The following is a 23,369-nucleotide window of genomic DNA, read 5'->3' as shown; positions in this document are numbered from 1 at the left end:
TCTCATTTCTTGTTTTTCTTCAAAAAAAAAAAAAAAAAAAATCTCATTTCTCGTTTTATTTTTTCTCACGGAGCAATTGATCGGGCCACTAACTCCTCCTCATTAACGTCGCTCGCTGCTGCATCCTACTTCAACGCCGGCGTTGCCTTCTTCTTTTAACTCAAGTTTGAAGCTTTCAATGTCAATTTTGACCATAAATATTCCACAATTGAATTAGTCTTGAAAAGGTATGTTTCCATATCAATTTAATTTTGAAAAGTTTTTGGGTTGGTGACAAGGTGTTTCTATGGCGGTGGTTTCTGGTTTGTTTTTTTTTTTTTTTTTTTTTTTTTTTTTTTTTGTTTTTTGTTTTGGGTTGTTCTAGTTTAGATTGGGTAGTTTTTGGTTTTTTCACGGGTGGCTAGTGTTTTACGGGATTGGGGTTGTTTTTCACTGCGGGTTGGGGTTGGATCGGTTTATGACGAGGTTGGGTCTTATATTTTCACGTTTTTTCCAAAACAATTTAATACCTCCGTTTTTTCAGTTGCTACACTTATATTTTCACGGTCTCCTAGATAGTTTTTTAAGAGGAGAGAGATAGAGAGAAATATAAGATCGACTCATGTGGGTAGGAGAGAGATAGAATGAAATAAATGTCAAAAATGAAAAATGTTGCAATTAATTTAAAAATTCCAAATAAAAAAGTGTAACAACTAAACAGAAACGAGAAAGTATATTAGACCAAACGGTGCGAATGCGAAAAAGAAAAATAAGTGTGAGCTCAAATATCCGTGCGGACACTTCAACTTGGGCTGCCTTTTTGTGTAAACCAGCCTGTTAGCAAGTTTGTTGAGCAGCCGCTAGAACACACAAAACACAGGAACAACGAACAACGAACAACGAACAAACGAACGTTTCTCTTCATTTTGTTCTTCAAAGTTGAATCTACCATACTGTTGAAGCAGCTTCTCAGCTTTCTCTCTCCTCCATTGAAGCAGCTTCTGAGGTAAAGATGTGTTTTTTCTCTTCTTCGAATTTCAATTTCACATTCTAGGGTTAATCGTTAATTTAATATATTTTATGGTTCTTCTATTGTGGATCGATTATTAAACTATTGGTTATAATTTATTTCTTCTAAAGGTTAAATTTTTGTTAATGATTTTCTTAAGTGGGAAGAATTTGAGTCAAATTTGGTTGATATTGTGCTGCTGAACCCTTTAATTTTATTAATGTTTGGACAAAGCTATGAAATTGATTTTTTTTTTTATTTTGTGGGTAAAGTGGATCCAAGTTTGAATGCATGATTTTGTGTAATGGGTGTTTATTATTGTTGATTTTGAATGTCTGTTGAAATTTACCTGGGGTTATGTTCTCCAATTGTGACGAAACGTTTGCCGAACCCTCACTATAATTGATTAGGGTTTGAAAGATTAATGGAGTTTTGGGAATTAGGTTGTATAATTTGAGTTGAATTAAGAATCCTATACATAAGCTCTAACAAATGACATTTGCATATAATTCCCCATGTTTGGCTTATCAAATCTGGGCAGTCAGTTCTTATTACGCCCAAGCATCGAATTCATGTTGCGATTATTTTTAGCTATAAAGCTATCTTGATACCGATTTCTCATTATTTACTATATTTTTTTTCCTGTTTCTCTTGATCTGTATCCATTGTTATAATCGCTAGATGTAAACTTAAAAACTTGCCTTTTGCTTGTCTGGGCAGAAGTCCCTATCTAATTATCGGATAAAAATTCATTGTTTGCACCTGTTGAGCATTGCCTCATCCTCTTCTTTGTCATTCAGTTTTCTTTCTTGCCTGTTTTTGTTAGTTCTATTGTTCATTCAGTTTTCAAACTCCTTGGTGCCGTAAATCATGGCACAGATTCATTTGAGATTCTTACCGTGCAACTCCTTTTGGCCTTTCGATTGCTCCTCCTTCCTACCATTTTCTTCTTTCTTTTTGGGTTGCACCCGGCTTTTTTGATTTGTATATTGTATATATCATGGGAATATGAGAGGTTTTCCATCTTAGTTTTCAATTGTTTGTGCTTTGTCTGCAGGTGCTTCCTAAAATTTACTAGTTCACGACAACAATCAATCCATAACTATAATGAACTAACATGCGCTGCTTCAACAGACAATTTTCTCTCTCCTGTCAGCCGCTGCATCCTCTTCCTCTCCCACCTCGAGGGTACATATGTTCTACCTTTATCCTCCAACTTTGATTAGAATGGATTTAGATTAATTTTTTCAATTTCTTGCTTGGCTTGTTCACTTTAATGTCGTAATCAATAGAAATTTGATGTTTCCGTGGCAGGGAAACTCACTTATGGTATGTCATTCCTGATGAAATAAAGAGCTCATCACTCTTGAAGCAATATTTGGATATCCTTTCCCCTTCTGAGAAAAAAAGTGTTCTTAGCTTCCCGGAAGATGAGGTCAGGAAGAAAGCCATCTTAGCTCGTGCTCTAGTTCGTACTACCATTGCTAGATGTCAGTACTCATCTCTAATTGTTTTGGATTTTTTTTTAAATGTTTGTTTAAATTTAATTTGTCATAGGGTATGTTGTGGTAATTTTAAGGGTTTTTGAGTTTCCAGTGATTGGGTGACCTTTTAGCTTGCAATGCCTTCTAGAAATATTTTGTTCATCGGGCATCTCTAAGCAACCGAATTTCATCAATTGTTTAGATTATGAGTTTTATTATTTTATTTTTAAATTTTTTTTAATGTTTGGTAGCTACTGATAAATGTACAAACTTTCATGCTTGATTAATATACACCTAATGCTTCATTGGCATATTCGGTTGTGTTGATGTGCTACATGTTTGTGTATCTTTCAAAGTCTGGAATAACTAGCTGACTCTTTAATTTGAGCATGGTTATGGAGGCTTCTAGAGTGTGTTCTTTCATTTGATGCTATTGTAGCATATGGAATTATGGATACCATGATAAGCTCCATATTGCTGAACCACAATAAAAGAGGTTCTGGGCTTGTACCCTTGACCTATTAAGCTAGGACTCTTAACATTGCAAGCGGTAGACTTCACAATTTTTATTTCATCTGTTTATTTATAACAGAAATGTCACCCTTAAATCATGAATTACTGATTTTCTGATTGCATTTTATGGTAGATCAGACAAATTCTTTTGTTGACCCAAGATCTTTGAAGTTTAAGAAAAACACCTATGGAAAACCCGAGGTTATTGTCGACTTCCCTTATTTAACTGTTGATTTCATTACTCTGGTTAGTCATATGTCTATCTTCTCTTATTATGGTTGCTCTACATTTTGTAGGTTGATCGGCAAGATGTACCTGATATAAGCTGGCCACCATTGCATTTTAATTTGTCACACACCTCATCCTTGATTGCTTGTGGAATTACAACTTATTGTCCTGTGAGATATACTTTTTTCTGCCTTTTTAGCTTATGACTGCTTGATGCAAACTTTTGATTTGTTTCTCTGTGCCATTTAGATTGGAATTGATGTTGAAAATAAGAGTAGAAAAACAAAAAATGATGTCATATCATTTGCTTGTCGCTTCTTCTCTCCCTGTGAAGTCGATCACTTGGCCAATATTTCAGAACCAGAATTACAACGCCAGGAATTTATAAAATTATGGACACTCAAGGTAATAACTAATATGGTTTATATCATAAGACTTCACGTACAAGTGTGACATGTGTGTGAAAAACTGTTCATATTGAAAATTTCAGGCGATAAGAAATACAGATTTATAAATGTAAAACTGCTTTACTTCTCCTCAATTTTACCTTTCAAGATTGTGAAAAAGTATATGAGAGTTCCTAAAAAGTGTTTGATACCTATATTGCTTAGAAAAGGGAACCATCCATTTCTTGTCATTAACCCAGGCATGTGAAGGTAAAATTGGTAAATGTCTGCAATGTTAAGGGGAAGAATGAAAAGCATTAATTAAATTACACTCAATCTATGTATGTAGACAGGAGTGACAGTCCATAAGCTCTTAAATCTCATGAATTGGCCCTTTCTATTTAGTATATTTCTTTGGCTTTGAAATTGTAGTTGACAGTTAATATATTTGATGCTAATATCTCACCTTACACGTGTAATTAAAACTTTCAGGAAGCTTATGTAAAAGCAATAGGAAGGGGCTTTTCGGCTACTCCATTTAAGACATTCAGGATTCACTTCAAAGCTTCTTCAAAAAATAAGTCTAATATTTCAAAAACTGCTGCTCTTGAGGTATTCCTTCGAATGTTCTATGTCCTTTTTGACGAAGTTGATGCCCTTTCAAATAGATCTTGTAGCTAGATGTTATTATATGACTGAAAAATGAAGGTTTGTGGCTTAATAAGATTTTAAGAATCAATGGGGTGTTAATCTGTTTAAAACCAATCTGGACTAGAATTTTCCAGTAATTTTAGTCCAGACTCGGATTGCTGATTTTATGGTTCCTTCAAATTATCATCTTTTGCAAAATCCTACCACTATAGTGCCTTTTGAATATACCACATATGTTCTCTTTTTTAACAAGAACAGAAGAGCTTTTTTATTACAACTAGATTAAAAACATCTAGGAAGAGCATTGTTTGTTCTCAATCCATCACAACATATCTTTTTCACAGACTCCAATGCATAGTTTGTCCTATGTTATCTTAAAATCTTAATCACATATATGTAAATTACGTAAAAAGCTTATAATAAAATCTCACATGATTTTAAATTATTTAGTACATCTATATATATATGTGATCAAAATTGTGTAGTTATTTTGATCACCAAATGATCTTACAAATAAAAAAAGCAGACAATTGGGTAGAAGGAAAGTAGGTCGACAAATAAGGGGTGGGTAACTTTAAAACACTTGGAATTCTAAATTCCAGAAAGTACCTAGCTAGGAAAAGAAATAAATGTATAAAACCAACGTCCATTAAACTTAAGCTAAATGTAAACCCTTTAAATTTGACTAGGGCTTTGTTCTAAGAGGGGATGGCAGATACAGATAGTCACTGATAGTCACTGTAGAAATTGGTCAGCTAACCAAGTTAATAAACTTGACCAAAAAAAGAAGTCAATAGAAACTTGTTCCATTAGTTCAGTCTCTGTGTTTCGCTGCTTTGCTCTACAGCAAATCATTTTTGTAGTTTGCCAAAAGTTAGAGCTGAGGACTGGAGCAGAATCATGTGTTCCGGGTTTGGTGTAGTTTAGTTGGTCTGATTTTCAAGTGAGGCAGGATTTTCATCTGCCCCTTTTGGCAATCTGTGATTCTGAATTTCTACCTTTCATTGTATTTTTAAGAACCTTCAATTTGAGATTAATATCCTGGAATGCAGTAGTATATTAATATGTTGTTAGGCTTGTTTTGATAAGCTTTTCTTAATTTTTTGGCATTAATGCTCAATCTTCAATCAGACGTGTTTTGCGATATCCTGTTCTAACTTGATTTTGATCTGGATAGATTATTAGATGCTTTTTTCATTATTGTGTACTACAAAAAAAATGCTACCATTTCAATATGTTAACATATTGCTGATTTTTTGAAGCTAAAATTGTACGAGTGTTTGCAGCTTACCTATCTAAAAATTTTAACATGTTTGGTCACTTCCACCTCATGGTGATACCAGGAATCTGATATTGCTGTTGAATCATCTCAGTTTCAAACTGGGGAATGCCAGTTGGCCCTTCTTGACTTGGCTGATACTCATTATGCTGCTATTTGCACACAGAATGATAAATTCAGTAAAGGTAAGGTATAGTATTATCAAATTACCGGTTTCACAACATGGATATTGGATATCACTTTTTAATTTGGTCCACTTGTGCAGAAAACCCAACACCTATGGCTTTGAGAGTGTGGAAAACGATTCCATTTTTGGAAGATATGTGCATGTTTGGGACTCATTCCGTTATCACTGTTGGTGGGCTTGTCAAGCAGCTCTGATTGATTGATCAATTTTTCTGATGATAAGTACAAATATGATGAAATTAGTTACATGACAAAACAGTGAACACAAGAAGAGAGCTTAATCGAGAATCAAGAAAAGGATTGTTGATAGTACATATTAACAGTGGATCTGATCATTGGAGCAGAAGCTAAAACCAACTTATAGGGTGTTCAAGAGGCTCTTACTTTGTACTTCATGTTCCGTATTATTTTGTTCATTTTATTTGTATAACCTTCCAACATTAGTTCATTTGATTTGTATAACCCTCCAACATTATGCAGAAAATTTAGCTAGGTATTACAGTTTTTTTCATTATTAATCAACATTTCACATTGTAGGAGTCAAAACGAGTATAAAATTACCCCATCTGTTCAAAGTTAATTAAGAGGCCAATTCAATTTTCTCTCTGTTTACTGTGTGTTGGTAGATATAAAGTATGTTAAAATGTAAATAGTTTGCCGCCTTGGGGTACTGCAGAAGTGCACAAGCAAGCATCATAGAACACAGAAGCCTAATGCTTAGAAAACTTTTCATTGTTGTAGTATAGTGGACCAATTGGATTGTGTAGCAATTAGTTATATTCCATTACTTATATGCCAAAACTGTAAACAGTTAGGCCTGCATGACTACACTTAGAGAAAACAATCACGAAAACTGTTCCATCAGGTCGTACGCCACTACTAATTATCTCATCAAACAGCTCTAACTGTTCTACTTGCCCAGACAAGCCATAACCACCTATCATAGCCATCCAAATGACCAAACTTTTGGTGGGTGCATCATTCAAATAATATATGTAGTATTAAAAAAAAGGTAGGAGATGTTTAAAAGGTGTGAGCTGCTTATGCTTTTGTGTTTAAAACAAAGGCAATGAATATTTGTTTAGCATTAGATAACAAGAATAAGTGTCAGCCAAATGACTAATGAAATTATACGTTGCTTAAAACTTCATACAAATTCAAAACCAGCAAATTATGTTAGTCAGATTGAAACCACAATCTCAATGGAGGGGGAGATTGAGCTTCAACAAATTACAAGAAACTAAAACCAAGAAAATACTAAACACAAAAAGTGAGCCAGTGAAGGTTGACGATTCAATTTCATTTGCATTTTGATCACCGTTTGCTATCTTTGAACTTTAAAACTGTATACATCAGTTCAATCCGAGGGCATAAAAAGAGGAAATGCACCAAATTTTCCATAGTTCAGCTGTTCAGCACATTATACAAATGCAAAATCTTGGGAGCAAAATACAGTAGAGACTTTTAGGCAGCAACATTTGCAGCAACAAGATAAAACTTCAAGGCAGTAGGTAGTTAGGTACTGATGTATTGATACCTGGCAACTTGAAATTTACTGCCAAAAAAAAAAAAAATGCAAATTGAGATGGGAAATAAATCAGAACTCAATTCATAGTGCCAACCCACAAACTAGTATACTACCTTACACTACTAACAAATTCAAGAAGAAACGCAAAAATAACCAGACAATTGTAATAAGTTGCTGACTTGATGGAAAATCAAAGGTCATGAAAGAAAAACTTATCATATGCTCATCAGCTTAATTATTCTGAATGTTTACCCATATTTTGCAATATTAAACAAGCACTTTAGCAAAATCTAATACTAAACAGAAAACAGAAAGTAACTACTATGTTAAATCAAATTTGGATAATGTAAAGAGAGACAGAGAGAGCCTACCTAATCAGTCGAAGACTTCAGCCAAATCAATATTTGGGATGTTTTGTATCTTGGAGCGTTAATGCCTGAAACATGGATGAGGAGTCCTCATCAATTGATTCAGGAAGTGATTTAATGGCTTCGCATGCAGGTAAGGTCAGATTTCTGATGTTTTGAAAGCTTTGTAGGGAAGAAGCTCGGCTCTAGAGTACTTGCCCAAATTTTGACAACCTCTCTGCGTTCTCATTGGAAGTAACGCAGAGGGAAGTAAGACAGAGTGATGTTAACTCCATGTCGTTGATTTCCACCTCCAATCTGACTTTACCTTGTGAATTTCCATCACAGTCAACCTCATTGATGTTAACTCGTACCTTATTGTCCCTCTAAGAGAAGTTCAAATGTTTAAGGCTTGGACATGAAGGAAATGAAGTCAAGTTATCACAATCAATGATCTTCAATGTTGAGAGATGGGGAAATGCCAATCTACTCCTCAAGATGTGATCACCATCCTTTTCAACCATGTACTCCGCCCCCCTACACCATCCTTTCAAACTTCCAAGACATTGAATCTCTAGAGATTCAAGGGAGTGAAAGAATGTGGTCAATTCTTCTCCGTCATTGCTCGTGTTGTTGCTTCTATTTTCCATATATTCCAACTTTTCCAAGCCCAAAAATGACAGTGATTTTAGATAGCGCAGTTTACTCAACAATGGTAGTTGCTCCAACTTTCTACCAGACTTAATCTTAATGTTGACAAGATGTTGGAAAGAAACTGCCCAATCATCCTCTGCTGTACCCCACCTTGGAATTTTCATACCCTTGTATCGTAACAAGACAAATTCCTTGATATTTGAAGATGGCTCTAGCTTTTCCATCACACTTTCACACTCATCATCATTTTCTAAATAAAAACATATTTCAACCTTGCTGAGATGTTTCATGCTCTTCAAATACTCTCCTTCTCCATCATTCCTGTAATTATTGCCGATTTCGATACGTATGTGATGAGTGTCATTTATGGCACTCATAGGGTAGTCTTTTAGGTTATTTCTCTCCCTTTTTGTTGCTTTCTTCTCTTAGTTTTGGTCCTTTTTCCTTTAGTTTCTCCTTTTTCCTCTTTTCTTTATGATTCTCGTGTTTTTATCGTGTTTTCCTTTATTTTGCTCTTTTTCCCTTTTATTTCCTTCCTTTGTTTACTTGTGTAGGTATTGTGAGATTCACCTTGGCAAAGGATACAATTCGGGACCTCAATGATCAAGCAAGGAAGAAGCATTTGGCTAGAGAGGGCTTAGAGAGGCCTTGGAGAGGCCTCAGAGAGGTCTCCATGGCATTCCACCAGGCCGCGGGCGCGGGCCTATGATGCTCAAAACTGCCAAAAGTTGGCAGGAACTAGCCGCGGTTGCCCCGAGGGCTTCCCGCGGGCGCGGGCAAAATGGAGAGGCCTCTCCACTCAGAGAGACCGCGGCCCCCTGATCAGCCTTTGGGAGCAGGGGATCTTGCCGCGGGCGCGGGCCCCTGATGCCGCGGGCGCGGGTGCTGCCCAGACAGCCCACGGAGGGTTCCGTACCCATTTTTCCGCGGGCGCGGGTCTATCGGGAGAGGGCGCGGGAGCTGCCGATTTCTTCTTAGCTTATAAATAGAATTGTATTTCCAACTTGAATCCAACTTTTTGATAATATTTCATTAGCTTAGTTTTAGAGAGAGAAGTTAGAGAGAAGTTAGAGAGGAATTCTTGGTTTTGGATTTGTAACTCAACATTTGATCAATTAAGTTTGGATTTCTTCATTTTCAATCATCAATATTAGTGAGAATCTCTTCCTTTTTTCATCTCTTACTTACTTGCTAGTTTGATAATATTGAATACTTTGATTTCTATTAGATTTTGATATAGAATGATGCTCAATACAATATCTAGTTATTTGGTTTTGAATCTCACCATGATTAGTGAGTAGATTAGTTGCTAGGGAAAGGGGGAAGCATGTTTGATTAATGGAAATGCTAGTTGATGCTCTTTGATTGGTTGATTTGTTGCAATTAAATTGGTTGACATAGTTTTGCATGAAATTGATTAGATTAGGATTGATCACCCTATAAGATTAATCTAGATTGCATTGCAACTCTTAATGACATGACCAATTGATTTAAAGGTTGCTCTAATTGATTGAGCTTGCTTGTGATTCTTCTTGGTTTGCCTTTCATAGTGACCACTAGATTGGCCTATAGGAGATAGCATTTGAACTCTCTTGATTGCTACTATTGTTTGTCCATTGCAATACTTGAATTAATTGATTGAGCTTTAATCTAGCATTATCATTGATCTTGCATGTGGAACCCATATCCCTAGTGTTTAGACCCTTGATTATTTGTTGAATTTGATCTAGTTCATTTTAGCACCAACCATAATCTCATTTTCGACTCCGAGGTAGCTTGACTTAGACTTTAGTTTTCATCATTGCATTCCCTTGGGATCAACCCTTAACTTGCCCTATATTCATATAAGGTTGGTTAGGTGTTTACAAATTTAGTTTGGCTTGGGGAAAGGGTAGATAACAACATGCATTTTCCTCTTGTCAAAATGGCGCCGTTGCCGAGGAATGCTATTGGTGCTTAGCTTTTGTTGTTGAGTCTACTTCATTTTATAAAAAAAATACAAAAAGATTTTGTTTCTTTAGGCTACACTTGTAGCCGTGCTACTAATATTTTTCTTTGAGTTTTGCATGCATAGAACCCGTGATCGTTCCTTTGTTCCCCTTGATCCGGAAATTGAGAGAACTCTTTCAAAAAGAAGAGTGGCTAATAGATCCTTGGGTTATAGCTCTTCAAGTGAAGAAGAAATTCAAGAAGAGCAAGGCATGGGTGAAAATCCTAGAGTGGCCTTGAAGGAGCTTGGAGTGCCCGGGGCATATAGGTTTGAGAGCGGAATAGCTCCACCTACTACACCGGCAAATGACTTCGAAATCCGGCCGGCAATGATCACCTTGATTGAGAGAAGGCAATATAGTGGGGCTAAGAATGAGAGCCCATTGAACCATCTAAAGGAGTTTGAAAAATATTGCAACACCATCAAAGTCAATGGGGTTTCTCAAGAATTCATCCGCCTCAGGTTGTTCCCTTTCTCTCTAATAGGAAGATCTTTGGAGTGGCTAGACAAAGAGGTGAAGCCCAACTCCTTGAGAACTTGGGACGATGTCACAAAGGCTTTCTTGTCCCGCTTCTACCCCCAAAAGAAGACGGCGGAGGCAAGAGCCTTGATCCAAGGGTTCAAGCAAAGGCCAAGTGAAAGCCTTTACGAAGCATGGGAGAGATTCAAAGAGTATCAAAGGGAGTGCCCTCACCACAGAATCCCCACATACCAAGTGATCCAAATCTTCTATGGCGGTTTAAGTCCCCAAGGCAAGTCATGCCTCGATGGAGGGGCCGGGGGCCCTATCATGAAAAAAACCTAAGAAGAAGTTGTGGACATCATTGAGGACGTGGAGACATACTATAGGGATTGGAAAGATGGGGAGAGGGATTCTTCAAGCAAGCAATCTTCATTGTACTCGGTGGACCATCTAAATGCAATCAACAACCTTTCCTCCCAAATGACAAACTTAGGAAAGGAGGTCACCGCAATCAAAGCTAAGTTGGAGAGCACTTCTTCCCCTTCTCAAGCTTCGAATCTTCCCTCCCAATTTAAGGGGAGAGGTACTCCTTCTAACTCTCAACCCCCTCCCTCTTCACATAATATGCCTATGGGTTGCTTGTTTTGTGATGCATGTGGATCGTATGATCATGACTCTAGTGCTTGTCCTAATGAATGTGTTGATGAGTTTGATAACCATGAGAGTGAACATGTGAATTATGTGTCGAATAATAATGGTCAACGGTTTGATAATCAAAGGGGTCAATGGAATAGGAACTTCCAAGGCCAAGGAAATTTTGACAACTATAATCAAGGTGGTGGTTATAGAAACCAAGGGAACCAAGGTTCTCGTGGTGGCTATAATAATCAAGGTTATAGTGGCCAAAATCAAGGCCAAAATTATGGTAATCAAGGCCAAAGTTATGGTAACCAAAACCAAGGTTATGGAAATCATAACCAAGGTAGTGGTAACCATAATCAAGGTGGTGGAAACCATAATCAAGGCTATGGCCAAAGTCAAAATAGGAGTAATTGGAACAATCAAGGACGGGGTAATTTTCAAAATAATTCTCAAAGAGGTCCCCCACCCGGGTTTGTTCCAAAAACTCAAGATGAAAGTTCATATTCTCAACCTTCTTCACCTAGGACTAATTTGGAGGAGATAATTGAGAATCAAACCAAGTTGTTGAACACATACATGGCCGTGAGCGATAAAAAATTCAATGAAATGATGACCCACAATAAAATGCTTGAAAACCAAATCTCTCAACTTGCTAATGCCTTGAAAGATCATGCAAGCCCTTCTTCTTTACCTTCCCAAGGTCTTGACCCCAAGAAACCCGTGAATGCTATTGTTACTAGGAGTGGAAAGGTTCTTGAGGAGATATTGCCTAGGAAGGGTGTAGATAAGGAGATTCCTAGGGAGGTTTTGGTTGAGGATGAGGGGAATAGGGCATCATTGGATGAGGTAGTGGTTGAGACACCTAGAGAGGTGAGAGTAGAGAAAGAGATTGTGAGACCCAAACTCCCCTACCCACAAAAATTCATGAGACACAAATTGGATGAACAATTTGGGAGATTCATTGAGATGCTAAAACAACTCCACCTTTCTCTACCTTTTACCGATGTGATCAACCAAATGCCAAACTATGCCAAATTCCTCAAAGACATTTTGAGTGGGAGAAGAACTTGTGATGTTGTGGAGACCATCAATTTGACCGAAAATTGTAGTGCTATCATCATGAACAAAATGCCACCCAAGTTGAAGGACCCCGGAAACTTCTCCATCCCTTGTACCATTAACAAGATGCAAATTGATAATGCCTTATGTGACTTGGGAGCTAGTATGAGCCTAATGCCATATTCGGTTTATCAAAGACTTGAGCTAGGGGAACTCTTACCTTCTAACATTACCTTGCAATTAGCGGATAGGTCTATCAAATTTCCAAAAGGTAAGGTAGAAGATGTCCCTTTGAGGGTGGGGAAATTTGTGTTTCCCGTGGATTTTGTTGTTCTTGAAATGGATGAGGATGCCACCATTCCTATCATTTTAGGTAGACCCTTTATTACTACCTCGGGAGCCATGATTGATGTGAGGAGTGCTAAGATCTCCCTTAAGGTAGGAGAAGAGGTTATAGAATTTGATTTGAATGAGAGCATGAAGTATCCATGTTCTTCTTTGGAAAATTGTATGATGATTGATTCATTTGATATTGTTGTGTCTTCCATGCATGAGCACTTGCTCACTTCTAACGATGCTCTTGAGAATATTTTGTTGAACAAAGACAAGGTAGGTGCTTCATGCAAGGAGATGACTTTCTATGAGGAGTTACTTGATGGAAGTGTGGAGGACGTGGATGAGCAAACATGTTTGGAAATCTCAAGCCATGAAGCTTTGCAAGTGGCCACATCACAAGAAGGTAATGGTGTGCCTATGGTGGAGCTCAAACCTCTAACATCACACCTTAGGTATGAATTCTTGGGCCCTCATTCCACTTACCCCGTGATAGTTAGTGCATCCTTGAGCGAGAGCCAAGCTCAAGCGTTATGTGGTGTTTTGAGAAAACACCAAGGTGCTTTGGGGTACACAATTGATGACCTTAAAGGTATAAGCCCCGCTTTGTGCCAACACCACATAACGCTTGAGGAAGGAACCCTTCCCTCTATTGAACGACAAAGGAAACTACATCCCCAAATGGGAGAGGTAGTTAAGAAGGAGATCACCAAGCTATTGGATGCGGGAATCATATTCCCCATCTCTAGCTCTAGGTGGGTCTCCCCCGTCCATGTCGTTCCAAAGAAGGGGGGCATGACCGTGGTTGAGAATGAGAAGGGTGAGCTCATTCCAACTAGGACGGTCACCGGTTGGCGGATGTGTATAGACTATAGACGTCTAAACACATCTACCAAGAAGGATCACTTCCCTCATCCGTTTATAGACCAAATGCTTGAGAGACTAACAAGGCACAAGTTTTATTGTTTCCTCGATGGGTATTCCGGATTCTTCCAAATCCCCATCCACCCTAATGATCAAGAAAAGACCACATTCACTTGTCCCTATGGGACCTTTGCCTACCGGAGAATGCCCTTTGGGTTATGCAATGCACCCGCTACTTTCCAAAGGTGCATGATGAGTATCTTCGGAGACATGTTGGAGGAGGAAATGGAGGTCTTTATGGATGATTTTTCGGTGGGGGTGTTTCTTTCGAGGAGTGCCTTGTGAATCTTGAGAAGTGTTTGGCAAGATGTGAGAAAGTCAATCTTGTTTTGAATTGGGAGAAGTGCCACTTCATGGTGGAGGAAGGTATAGTGCTTGGGCACAAGATTTCAAATAGAGGCATTGAGGTGGATAAGGCCAAAATTGATGTGATCGAGAAACTTCCACCTCAGGTGAATGTCAAAGGAGTGAGATCGTTCCTTGGTCATGCGGGTTTTTATAGAAGATTCATTAAGAATTTTTCACTCATTGCTAAGCCCCTAAATGACCTTCTTCAAAAAGATGTTGAGTTCAATTTTGATGACAAATGCTTGAAGGCATTTGATAGATTGAAGAAGGCCCCTAATCTCTACTCCTATTGTTCAAGGCCCAAGGTGGGATCTTCCTTTTGAGTTGATGTGTGATGCGAGTGATTGGGCGATTGGAGGTGTTTTGGGAAAACGGGTAGACAAGAAACTTCATGTGATTTACTATATGTCCAAGACTCTCAATGGGGCTCAAAAGAACTACACAACAACGAAAAAAGAATTTTCGGCAATTGTGCACTCTTTTGAGAAATTCCGGTGTTACTTGTTGGGTTCCAAGACCATAGTCTTCATGGATCATGCGGCCCTCAAGTATCTCTTTTCTAAGAAAGAGTCCAAGCCAAGGTTGATTCGATGGGTACTTGAATTGCAAGCTTTTGAGATTGAGATTAGGGACAAGAAGGGTGCGGAGAATGTTGTGGCGGACGATCTTTCTCACCTTGAAGGGGATCAAATTCATGATGATGGTCTACCAATAGAAGATAGAATGCTTGATGATTTCTTGTATGCCATAGAGGTGAAGGAACTCCCATGGTATGCCGATTTGGTTAATTTTCTAGCATGTGGGGAGTTTCCACCCTCTTTCTCCAAGAACCAAAAGAAGAAGATCAAAAGAGAGGCAAGGCACTATTTGTGGGATGATCCTATCTTATACAAACGTGGGGTTGATGGCTTAATTAGGCGTTGTGTTCCAAATGAAGAGGTGCCTAGTGTTTTAAAAATGTGCCACTCGGACCCTAGTGGTGGGCACATGGGTGTTTCCAAGACCGCTACCAAGGTTTTTCAAAGTGGTTTTTGGTGGCCACATCTCTTCAAGGACTCATGGGGCTTTGTTAAGTCGTGTGACCGATGTCAACGAGTTGGGAACATTTCCAAGCGAAATGAGATGCCTCAACAACCTATCCTTGAATTAGAGGTGTTCGATGTGTGGGGAATTGACTTCATGGGACCATTCCCCTCTTCATAAGGGAATCAATATATTCTTGTGGCGGTGGACTATGTTTCTAAGTGGGTGGAGGCTATTGCCTCTCCAACAAATGATCACAAGGTTGTATTGAAGTTGTTTAAGAAGATCATCTTTCCAAGGTTTGGTGTCCCAAAAGCGGTGATAAGTGATAATGGATCCCACTTTGTCCATAATGCCTTTCAAAAGATGTTGAGGAAACATGGTGTGCATCAACGATTTGGGCTTCCCTACCATCCTCAAACGAGTGGCCAAGTTGAGGTTTCAAATCGTCAAATCAAGCTTATTCTTGAAAAGACGGTTGCTCGCAATAGAAAGGATTGGTCGGACAAATTGGATGATGCTCTATGGGCTTATAGGACGGCTTTTAAGACACCCATTGGTACCACTCCATATCGCCTTGTCTATGGCAAATCATGCCATCTCCCGGTTGAGCTTGAACATCGTGCCTTGTGGGCCATCAAGAAGATAAATTTTAACTTAGCAAGTGCGGGAGAGAAGAGGTGGTTGGATCTTCATGAGTTAGAGGAACTTCAACTTGATGCTTACGATTGTGCTAGCACCTACAAAGCTCGATCCAAGGAGGTTCATGACAAGTTGATTGAGAAAAAGGAGTTTTGTGTAGGTGACAAAGTCCTCCTCTACAATTCTAGAATGAAGTTGTTCCCCAGAAAACTCATGTCAAGATGGAGTGGTCTGTTCTTGGTGAAGGATGTTTTTGGTAATGGTGCCGTGGAAATTTCTCCTTTGGATTCCTCATCTTCATTTAAGGTTAATGGTCATCGGCTCAAGAAGTACTTTGATGGAGTGTTTGTTGGTCTTGTTCACAAGATGATTCTTTTCAAGCCACCTTGAGTGGGGTGATGCGCGTCGAGCTAACGACGTTAACCAAAAGCGCTTACGGGAGGCAACCCGGATTCTCATCTCATTTTTCTTTTCTTTTCTTTTCTTTTCATTTTCCTTGATTAGTTTTTGATCTTATGTTGTGTTGGTTTTATGTTTGTTTTGTAGGTTGCCTATTGTCATCACTTGTTGGAAAGAAGGGGTTTTCTGAAGAGTTTAGAGTGCAGGGGAGAGGGATCCCCGAGGGCTTGGAGAGACCTCGGGGGCCTCTCCAGCTTTCAAAGGAAAATACAATCAGGAACTTCCCGCGGTTGCCCCGCGGTCTCTCCGCGGGCGCGGGGGAGTTTAGAGAGGTCTCGGAAAATTGGAGAGGGCGCGGCCCCTATTTCGGCAAATTTCTAAGTTTTGGATCAGGAACTTCCCGCGGTTGCCCCGCGGTCTCTCCGCGGGCGCGGGAAGTTTTGGAGAGGGCGCGGCAAATCTAGAGAGGGCGCGGCTAACATCAGGTATAATTCCTTTAATTTTTGACAGGAACTCCCCGCAGTCTCTCCGCGGGCGTGGGAGAGTTCCCGAGACCGCGGCAATATCGGGAGAGGGCGCGGGTATCTGGGTTTCATAAACCCAAACGCACCCCTCTCCCTCTCTCTCCTCTCTTATTTTCTCATCTCCTCTCTAATTTTCCCCTTTCTCTCTCTACATACACTCAAACCCTAACCCCAAATCATCAAATCCTTACTCCTTTCTTCAAATTTTCCATCAAATTTTCACAAAATCTACCTTATTTCTCCATTTTCATCACTTCTACTCAAGTTTCTCGTGGTTTTTCGGCAAATTTCGGTAGTGTGTGGTGCTCTAAGCTTGATTTGAGTCTCCAATCTTGGTATACTTCTAACCTTTGTATTATTCTTGTCAATTTCACTTGATTTCTTTACATTGGTTGGTTTATCTTGATTTTGAGCATGATTTTTGTGTTTCATGGTTATTTTTGTGAAATTTGGTATTTTTGAGTGATGATTGATTTTTCTTGATAAATCTTGCATATATTTGATGGATGATTGTTAATATTGGTATTTGTTGTTGGAATTTTGGTTGTTGTGTTGATTGAAACAGGTACCTTGTAGTTTTTGGGGGTTTGGTTGGATTTGAAAGGAGGATTGTGAGTGTTTGAGGTGTTTGTTGCTTGTTTGAGGGAGTTGGATTATTTCTTGTGAATTTTTGTGAACTTGTGTGGTAAAAAAATGAATTTGTTGAGAAAAGTTAAGAGTAGCAAAAAGCGCCCGAACCAATCTCCCGGCCAATCTTCTCAAGGCCAATCCTCAAACCCTCAATCCCAAACACATTCCCCAAACCAAGATGACGCCCCTCCTCCTCTACCACCTCTAAAATTGTGGAACCGGTCTAAACAATTGCCCATCTATAACAAAATGAAAGACCGAAAGTTTAGACCCACCCGCCATTATTTTCCTAATGACATGGCCAAGCTAGGGATAGATAATGACCTTGATGTACTCCTCGAAAACCTAAGCTTGGGTGAGTTTTTGAAATCTAACCCCCGAACCTACTTGGAGCCTTCAATTGAGTTTTTCTCTACCTTTGAATTCAATAGGGTAGGGGAAACCGACTACATCATCTCCTTCCAACTCTTCAATGTTAAGCACACCATGAACCTAGCCGAGTTTAATGTTGCCCTAGGTTCAACCCAAATGGTGATATCTTCGAGCCCCTAATCTCCCTTGCCCAAAGTGAGTACAATGAGGTCGCTTGGTGGAGAACCATAGCCCACAAAAAACAGTTTGACTCCAAAATTTCACTTGCTAGTGAGATCATTCATCCGGCCCTTAGGATCCTACATAGAATTCTCGGGTACTCGGTTTATAGTAAGCAAGATTTGGGAAAGTTGTCTCGAGAGGAGATCATGGTCTTGTGGATGGCTATTAAGCCGGAGTTGGGATCTAGGATAAACTTTGGGTACATTTTCATGGAGTGTTGCAAGGAGATCATGCATGGGGTTAAGACGGGGGAAATTCATTGTGGGGGCATGGTGACCCGTTTAGTGCGGTATTTTAACCAAGAGCGGTTCTTAGAGTCTTGCACTCCGGTTGGAGGGAGTGAAGACATTTGGATTAGTTTGAGGCAGGTTAACACCCTCCGTTTCATAACTAGTACTAGGAGAGCCGGTACCTACTCTTGGCTAGTGAGGAATACCCACCATTGCCTTCTCCCTAACCCGGCCGCTACCTCCATTTTTCGCCAAGCTAGGAATGTTTGGATGGTCCCTAGGGACAATGGTAGGATAGATGAGGATGAGATGGAGGAGGATGCAGATTTTGCTGAGGGAGCCGGGTTTGAGGGAGTGCATGAGGAGGAGGAGGAAGGAAGAGGAGAAGAACAAGAGGAGCAACAACAACAACAACCGTTTCATCAACAACATGAGCATTTCCAGGAGGATGCTCAAGGAAGAAGAAGAGAGAGAAGACAACAACGAAAACAACAACATCAACATCAACGACAACAACAACATCAACATCAACAACAACAACAAGACTTCCAAGGAGATGCTTATCTCCGGGAAATGGAGGCCATGAGAGCCCACATGGAACGCATGCAATTTAGCATGCAAGGTATGTTTTCTGACCACCAAACTTTATCTTATCAAACTAGCGCCTTGTATGACGCTAGTGTACGCAGGGGGGAGGTCGCACCCCCGGTCAACTATCCTTATGTGCCGTCCCAACAAGGGCCGGTACCTTCCCGGGGTGGTGACGGCCTCCCTACGTACCCTTATTGGCAAGGGGTTGAGACCCCCGATGTGCCAAGGCGCAACTTCCCGCCCTATGATTATAGGGTCTCGGGGGGGGGGGGGGGGGGAGTGATTACAGGGGTGACCCCGCTTATTATTATGTTGACCCCCGTCACCCCGAGTCCCTTGTTCAACAAGAGCCCTTTGACCAATTGACCCCTTCCCAACAAGACCTATTTAAGGGTCATTATGGATTTCCTCCCGGTTTCACCGGAGGTTGGGATGAGGGTGATGGTTTTGGAGGTGATGATGGTGCCGGCCCCAGTGGCCAATAGTCCCTTTTTTTGCATATTTGTCTCCCTTTTTGTTCTCCCCTTTTCCCTATTTTTGCATGTTTGTCGGCATCGGGGTTGATGCTTTCATTTTGTGAGGGGGGGGGGGGTCAAAAAGGATGTGTTAGCATGGGGGCGGCACCTTGGGCTCGGTGGGAAGTTTTTGATAAGGTTTTTGGTGGATCTTGGCTATTGGTCTCGATGTTCTGTTGCTTGTTGTTGATTATTTCTTCGGATGATGGTTTTTGGAACTTTCTAAAAAAAAAAAAAAAAAAAAAAAAAAAAAAAAAAAACAAAGAAATAAATTTTTGGTTTGGATGATGATGGGTTCTTCTAGGTTTTTGTATATAGTTAGTGTTTAAGTATTTTTTATTGTTTGCTTTTGTTTGAAAGTTACTAACAATTTCATTTTGTATATATATAGCTTTCTTTTCTTTTACTCACTCGTAGCTCATGCTTTGGATTGCGGAGCCCTTTGGAGAAGCTCGTTCTTACTCTTTGGGTACTTTAGTCTAGCACGGACGCTTGGTGAGGCCTTTCTTATTTTACTCCTTTTTATTTTCACTTCTTTGTTTTCTTGGTTGCTTAGATTAAGATTAGACTTAGGGGAAGTTGAACGGTTCGAGGATATATGAATTTAACACCTAGTGTGTTTGGGGTCTTTGGCGATGTGGCCATTAGACCACTTGTATGTCGATTGGGATAAACGTGTTATGATTGCATCTTTGCCCTTTCCTCTTTCCCTTTCTTATCTTTATCTTAGTTTTCCATCTTTTCTTTTCTTTTCTTATCTTTTGTTCTTGTTGGCGTGCATATCTTTTTGAGGCTTTCTTTTTACTATTTCTCTTTTTGAATGTCGGACTTGTATGCAATGGACTCTTGCTTTTGAATAATAGTCTTCCTAGGTAATTATGGTATGCACGGTTTGAGATTACGTTTGGTTGATTCTAGGATAAAGCATGCTAAGATAGTTGTCTAGAACTAGGGGGATCATGAAGCCGGATTCTACTCGTTTGTGGCATGTAGGTAGTTGCTCCCTATCTTTGATTTGACAACCTTAGTGAGTTTTTGCTACAACCATGTGAGATGTATAATTGTTCAAGCTTTCATCAAATTCTTGCATGAGCGGCATGAATCCTTGATTTTCGCAAACTAATCTAGAATCTTAGCATATGATTCCTAAGACCGTGACCGAACTACCTAGGAAGGACAAAGGCAGCTGTTTCGGGGAGGTATTTTTCTTTTTTTTTTAGGATAGTCCCTATTATGTTTATTTTTTTTTTGGAATTGGGATACATTTACCTACTTGTTACCCCTTTGAGCCTTCTTCCCTCTTTTCAAGCCGCATAATTAGATATTTTGAGCCTTTTGTTTCATTCTCTATCTTTTTGGTTTTTGTGAAGCAAGGGTCAATGTTTGGTGATTGTGGTGTATGAAGTTGGGGTTTGGTTCGATTTGGTACACATATTTGAGTCGTTTTTGTGAATAATGGTAAATGCTTTTGTAAAAGCCGTCCGAATTGAGAAAGAGGCAAGGACTAATGCTTTAAAGGTGTATGAGAAATTTCAAAAAAAAAAAATAAATAAATAAAAAATAATACTCCAAGTGTCTTTCACCTCTCTTTGCATTGAGGACAATGCTTCCTTTAGCTTGAGGGGGGGGGGGGAAAGCGTTAAGTCTTCACGCTTTTTGGTCTTATTTTAGTAGAGTATTGCGTTGAATAAGCTTGGGGGTGTTAATACATTTTTGTTTGGTGATTACTTAAGTTTGGTGTTGAGATTTGGCCGGTCTTTGCTTCACATTTTAGGATAACCACCAAATTTTAAATTTTTAACCTACCTTAACCCTTCTTGCCTTACGTTACAACCTTGGGGAAGACCTTTGGACCTAGGAGTTGAGTCTTTCATCGGTGGAGGGAATCATAGGTGGTGGACTAAGGAAAGGGGATGCGAAATCAAGATGTCGAGTAGCCTAAAAACTTTGATCTTTTTCCGGTTCCTTGGCGGAATCTATGAGATGCTCACTAAGGGGAGATATGAGATTAGTAGGGGGAACGCGGTAAGACTGTTTGGGATGAAGGTGGAGTGTGATAACTAGTTCCTATGCTTAGCATATTTATGTTTCAATCAACCTTAGGTATCTTATAACGTGCATACCATAATTCACTTTAGAAAGGTTGCTATTCATTTGAATTATAGTCTCTTTGTAAAGTCCATTTCGTAAAGATTTTGTTTCCTTTTTCCTCTTTCTTTTATTTCTTTGGTTTGCCTCTTGGGGGTTTGGTGGAGAGTTATGGGTAAACTCTTAGGATACCCTTACGAGAGCATCACTCGTCCTCTTGAGCGATCTAGGGGTTCAAAATGGCTTGTTGTAGCTAAAAACAACCATGATTCCTACGACAGTGAGTCCTAGTGTAAATTCTAACCCCTCTTTTTCGTTTTATTTGTCCCTTCTTATTCCTTCTTGGCCTTTGTTTTGCTCGGGACGAGCAAAAGTCTAGCTTGGGGGAATTTGATGAGTGTCATTTATGGCACTCATAGGGTAGTCTTTTAGGTTATTTCTCTCCCTTTTTTGTTGCTTTCTTCTCTTAGTTTTGGTCCTTTCTCCTTTAGTTTCTCCTTTTTCTTCTTTTCTTTATGATTCTCGTGTTTTTATCGTGTTTTCCTTTATTTTGCTCTTTTTCCCTTTTATTTCCTTCCTTTGTTTACTTGTGTAGGTATTGTGAGATTCACCTTGGCAAAGGATACAATTCGGGACCTCAATGATCAAGCAAGGAAGAAGCATTTGGCTAGAGAGGGCTTAGAGAGGCCTTGGAGAGGCCTCGGAGAGGTCTCCATGGCATTCCACCATGCCGCGGGCGCGAGCCTATGATGCTCAAAACTGCCAAAAGATGGCAGGAACTAGCCGCGGTTGCCCCGAGGGCTTCCCGCGGGCGCGGGCAAAATGGAGAGGCCTCTCCACTCAGAGAGACCGCGGCCCCCTGATCAGCCTTTGGGAGCAGGGGATCTTGCCGCGGGCACAGGCCCCTGATGCCGCGGGCGCGGGTGCTGCCCAGACAGCCCGCGGAGGGTTCCGTACCCATTTTTCCGCGGGCGCGGGTCTATCGGGAGAGGGCGCGGGAGCTGCCGATTTCTTCTTAGCTTATAAATAGAATTGTATTTCCAACTTGAATCCAACTTTTTGATAATATTTCATTAGCTTAGTTTTAGAGAGAGAAGTTAGAGAGAAGTTAGAGAGGAATTCTTGGTTTTGGATTTGTAACTCAACATTTGATCAATTAAGTTTGGATTTCTTCATTTTCAATCATCAATATTAGTGAGAATCTCTTCCTTCTTTCATCTCTTACTTACTTGCTATTTGATTCTTTTTGCTTGATGCTTGTTTTTCTTGGATTTGAGTTTGATAATATTGAATACTTTGATTTCTATTAGATTTTGATATAGAATGATGCTCAATACAATATCTAGTTATTTGGTTTTGAATCTCACCATGATTAGTGAGTAGATTAGTTGCTAGGGAAATGGGGAAGCATGTTTGATTAATGGAAATGCTCGTTGATGCTCTTTGATTGGTTGATTTGTTGCAATTAAATTGGTTGACATAGTTTTGCATGAGATTGATTAGATTAGGATTGATCACCCTATAAGATTAATCTAGATTGCATTGCAACTCTTAATGACATGACCAATTGATTTAAAGGTTGCTCTAATTGATTGAGTTTGCTTGTGATTCTTCTTGGTTTGCCTTTCATAGTGACCACTAGATTGGCCTATAGGAGATAGCATTTGAACTCTCTTGATTGCTACTATTGTTTGTCCATTGCAATACTTGAATTAATTGATTGAGCTTTAATCTAGCATTATCATTGATCTTGCATGTGGAACCCATATCCCTAGTGTTTAGACCCTTGATTATTTGTTGAATTTGATCTAGTTCATTTTAGCACCAACCATAATCTCATTTTCGACTCCGAGGTAGCTTGACTTAGACTTTAGTTTTCATTATTGCATTCCCTTGGGATCGACCCTTAACTTGCCCTATATTCATATAAGGTTGGTTAGGTGTTTACAAATTTAGTTTGGCTTGGGGAAAGGGTAGATAACGACATGCATTTTCCTCTTGTCAGTATGGCATTTTTAAGATTAGTCAGGGCTTTTAGGTCTTTGATCTCTCCCATACATTGCTCTTCTGTGGAACCTCTCCTTTCCTTACCCACCATAAAATGGTAACTGCCTAAGATTGGTCAACTTA

The 23,369-nt window shown here is 39.5% G+C and overlaps 1 protein-coding gene and 1 pseudogene across 1 annotated transcript; one reads left to right on the top strand and one right to left on the bottom strand.

Moving 5' to 3' along the window:
- The first annotated feature begins 286 nt into the window (after nt 1-286).
- On the top strand, nt 287-6,323 carry LOC145604139 (uncharacterized). Its single transcript, XM_081660090.1, has 10 exons — nt 287-302; nt 760-985; nt 2,123-2,176; nt 2,303-2,478; nt 3,119-3,186; nt 3,282-3,383; nt 3,463-3,618; nt 4,092-4,211; nt 5,594-5,714; nt 5,795-6,323. The coding sequence occupies exons 1-10, from the start codon at nt 287-289 to the stop codon at nt 5,908-5,910; spliced, it is 1,155 nt and encodes a 384-aa protein (XP_081516216.1). The 3' UTR covers nt 5,911-6,323.
- A 4,514-nt stretch (nt 6,324-10,837) lies between these two features.
- On the bottom strand, nt 10,838-10,936 carry LOC145606399 (small nucleolar RNA R71; annotated as a pseudogene).
- Between the last annotated feature and the right edge of the window lie 12,433 nt (nt 10,937-23,369).

This window comes from Chenopodium album, chromosome 22 (genome assembly GCF_948465745.1).
Source record: "Chenopodium album chromosome 22, dcCheAlbu1.1, whole genome shotgun sequence".
NCBI classification, from domain to species: domain Eukaryota; kingdom Viridiplantae; phylum Streptophyta; class Magnoliopsida; order Caryophyllales; family Amaranthaceae; genus Chenopodium; species Chenopodium album.
The sequence above is the reverse complement of the archived record's forward strand: the minus strand, read 5'-3'. Positions and strand labels throughout refer to the sequence as shown.

Bases quoted from the DNA above. Each gene is read 5' to 3' on its own strand.
- LOC145604139 (XM_081660090.1), top strand. The intron at 986-2,122 runs GTAAAGATGTGT...CTGCTTCAACAG, and splicing joins CCATTGAAGCAGCTTCTGAG to ACAATTTTCTCTCTCCTGTC. The intron at 3,384-3,462 runs GTGAGATATACT...TGTGCCATTTAG, and splicing joins GAATTACAACTTATTGTCCT to ATTGGAATTGATGTTGAAAA.